Source organism: Vigna radiata, chromosome 8 (assembly GCF_000741045.1).
Source record: "Vigna radiata var. radiata cultivar VC1973A chromosome 8, Vradiata_ver6, whole genome shotgun sequence".
Classification (NCBI taxonomy): domain Eukaryota; kingdom Viridiplantae; phylum Streptophyta; class Magnoliopsida; order Fabales; family Fabaceae; genus Vigna; species Vigna radiata.
In genome coordinates this window covers 22,641,408-22,644,996 of record NC_028358.1, presented here as the reverse complement: position 1 = coordinate 22,644,996, position 3,589 = coordinate 22,641,408, and the positions used below count along the sequence as shown (strand labels likewise).

Below are 3,589 nucleotides of genomic sequence, written 5' to 3'. Positions count from 1 at the left end.
ATAATTGTGTTTTATGACAGTTTTTAAAATTTAATAAAAAAAGTTTTAGTAATTATGTTAAAAAATTAGTTTTCATTATCATGATAAAAATGTGATAGGGCATATCTTTGTATTAGTATTGATATTGATAATACAAATTCTTAAAGTAAATTTTTAAATTTGATCGAAAACCTCACCAACTATATCAATACGTGTCTGTTATTTTATTTTTTTCTTTGTTTTTTCTTTCTATCTCTAGAAGGCGAAGATAATAAACACAATGGGTGTTATAAATTATGAAGAAACGTATGAAACCGCTTCTTCTTTCTCTCTCCGCTCCGATTTAACTCACAACCCACCCGCATTCTTCAGTCTCACAATAACAAAAATTACAAATAGGGTTTTCATTTGGGGGACAAGAAATAGGGGGAAATATTCCGGAGGAGAATGTGTAGAGAACATGGTTGTTTATGATACTTCGTCGATTATGAAGGTTCCTCTTCTTGTCGATTCTCTGATGATTATCCCATAAGGTAATCATCCTTGAAGATCTCCATCTTACTCCTTTTCTGTTTCAAAATTTGTTTTTCGTTTTGGATTTGATGGTTTTGATTCAGTGTTTTTCTCCTCATTTTGGAGAGATTTTTGAGTTAAGTGTAATAGGGTTAAATTTACTTCCCCTATAGCGTTTTCCAAATCTCTTCCTCTCTTCTACAGATTGATGACATATCACTATGTCACTGTATGAGTTATATATAGATAGTTAATTAGTCGGCTCTGTTCCTGTTCTTGTTGTCGTTCAGGTCAATTTTTTTATTAATATATCGAGAAAACTAAATAATTATTATTATTATTATTATTATTATTATTATTATTTATCTCGAATAGGTTGGATTTGTTGATTTCTTTTCTCTTGTATTCAACTCAATTGATATATCTGGGGGCTCGATGAAGGTGAGATATAAGGGGATTGATAAGATGAAGGACTTTATAAGGTTTTTTTGAATTGTTTTTGGGATGGTCATATTGTAAGAATCGGCAATAAAACTCATCAACGAGATGAGCTAGCATGGGTCTTGCTTCTTTGTCAATGGAGAATCACCACCCCTCCACGCTCTTGTCAATGGATTCAAGTGCATCATCTCATGAGGAACTGGATTTGGAGATGAATCGCCAAATTATACTCTCTTGTCCGCCGGATATCAACCTGCCTCTCTCCGCCGAGCGTAGTCCACCTCCACAGCCGTGGAATTCTGAGCCTTGTGATATTCTTGATGTTGGTCTTGGCACCCAAGGGTATGAGACTGAGAGTTTTCTCAATCTGCCCAAAGCTGGGAGGAAGTGTGCGAAGCGTGTTGATAGCATATGGGGTGCTTGGTTTTTCTTCAGCTTTTACTTCAAACCTGCTTTAAATGAAAAATCTAAGGCCAAGATTGTTAGGGACAGCAATGGTGTTTCAGGGTTTGAGAAATCTGATCTGAAGCTTGATGTTTTCATGGTTCAACATGATATGGAAAACATGTACATGTGGGTTTTCAAGGAGAGGCCGGAGAATGCATTGGGTAAGATGCAGTTGAGAAGTTACATGAATGGGCATTCTCGCCAAGGGGAGTGCCCGTTTCCTTTTAGTGTTGACAAGGGTTTTGCTCGATCCCACCGGATGCAGCGAAAGCATTACCGAGGACTATCAAATCCTCAGTGTGTGCATGGCATTGAGGTTGTTTCCGCTCCCAATCTAATGACCTTGGATGAGGATGATCGAAAAAGGTGGATAGAACTCACCGGACGAGATTTGAATTTCACAATCCCACAAGAAGCAAGTGATTTCAGTTCATGGAGAAATCTTCCCAACACAGACTTTGAGCTCGAGAGACCACCTCCCCCAATCAAGAGTGGTCCTAATGCACACTCGAAGAAACTACTTAATGGATCTGGCCTGAATTTATCAACTCATCTCTCTAACCACAGTAATGGTGATGGGTTGGACCTCTCTCCTGTTGGCAGCAAAAAGAGGAAGGACTTTTTCCCTCATGGAAATGAAGAAGAATGTTACTTGGCTGTTAATACTCCATATGATCGTATTCTAGAAATGCATCCAAGTGAGCAACACTGGTTGAATGACTTCAGTGGGGTGATAAAGAGTGTTCATGGACCAGTTACAGCTGCAAAAACTATTTATGAGGATGAACAAGGTTACTTAATTATCATCAGTCTGCCTTTTGTAGATCTTCCAAATGTGAAAGTTTCATGGAGGAACACTTTGACTCACGGTATCATAAAGGTTTCGTGTATGAGCACTTCTCGAAAACCTTTCATCAAGAGACATGATAGAACATTCAAGCTTACAGATCCATCATCAGAGCACTGCCCACCTGGAGAATTTGTCCGAGAAATCCCTCTTTCAACCCGAATTCCGGAAGATGCCAACATAGAAGCATACTATGACGGGCAAGGATCAGTGCTTGAGATCCTGGTGCCAAAACATCGTGTGGGACCAGAAGAGCATGAAGTCCGAGTTTGCCTTCGCCCTAATCTGGGAGGAAATGATCTTAACTTGAGATAGGCGTTTAAAAAATTGTTAGGGCGCGCAGGTCATTGTTTTCTAGCTGTGTACCTTACAGTGTTATTTTCAATACAATTGTCTGTCTTGTATCTTTGTCTGTAGCAATTTTAGCTCACTGACTGGCCCGGCTCCTTTTTTTCCGGTTTTTGATTTTTAGCAGTATTGAACAGTTAGTTCTCATAATTTATAAGAAATTACCAATTCATACCCTCGGAATAAATTTCGACCTATTCTTAGATTTTCAGATATTATTCCGTTGTCTGAAATATTTTGGGTAGAATTGTATACAAGAGGAGAGGGTAGTTTTGCCTGGCAATGTGTATTTGTTCTCGGGAAGGCGCTCTATATTTGCAATATAGCAACACTTGTGATGAATCTGTAGAACAGATAAAACTGCTTCTATTTATATCCATCACTTTATATTTACCAAAGTAACGACGTTCGCAATGTTACACAATATTCGGTGGGATTGTTACGGAAAGGCTGCAACTATTGTCCGATATACCCACACCTTTTCTTTCAGAAATTTCAATTTGATGTACGTTTCCTTTCTAGAATAAGTTGGAATATTGGTACAAAGAGCTAAGTCCACACCCCAACTATTATATTAGTAGTCCTGAAGAACGTTACAACTGGAATAAAATTTCTGTTTTCTGAAACTTCCAAAATGATATGTTGACTAAATAGCAAGAGAAAAAGACGCAAAGGGGAAGGACTTGGGTGTTTGTGTGGTGAGTTTTTAGACCGCAAGAGATGGAGGGGGAAGTGTTTCCTTCATTTTTGTTGGTCAAGGATGTGATCTAATTGAAATGATTGATTAGTTTCTTCCTATCCTTTTCCTTATTCGAACTTTTACTCTCCTTTTTGTTGGTCAAGGATGTGATCATATTGAAAATCCTTTTTTGAAAAAAGAAAATTACAAAAGCCAAATCTTTTGCAGACTTTTTATTCCGGTTCTGAACTTGTAGAATGACACAATCACAAAAAGAAGTTAAAGGGTGCACAAAATATAAGAGAAGTTCCACATCAAACCTACAAAATGTTACG

At 37.8% G+C, this 3,589-nt stretch overlaps 1 protein-coding gene across 2 annotated transcripts; it reads left to right on the top strand.

The window, feature by feature from the left end:
- The first annotated feature begins 202 nt into the window (after window positions 1-202).
- LOC106772726 lies at window positions 203-2,751 on the top strand. Of its 2 annotated transcripts, none has more exons than XM_014659293.2 (2): window positions 203-512; window positions 934-2,751. In XM_014659293.2, the coding sequence occupies exon 2, from the start codon at window positions 1,049-1,051 to the stop codon at window positions 2,540-2,542; it is 1,494 nt and encodes a 497-aa protein (XP_014514779.1). In that variant the 5' UTR covers window positions 203-512; window positions 934-1,048; the 3' UTR covers window positions 2,543-2,751. The 2 variants fall into 2 exon arrangements, with proteins under 2 accessions (XP_014514779.1, XP_022640309.1); XM_022784588.1 differs by having other exon boundaries at window positions 868-2,751.
- Window positions 2,752-3,589: the final 838 nt, after the last annotated feature.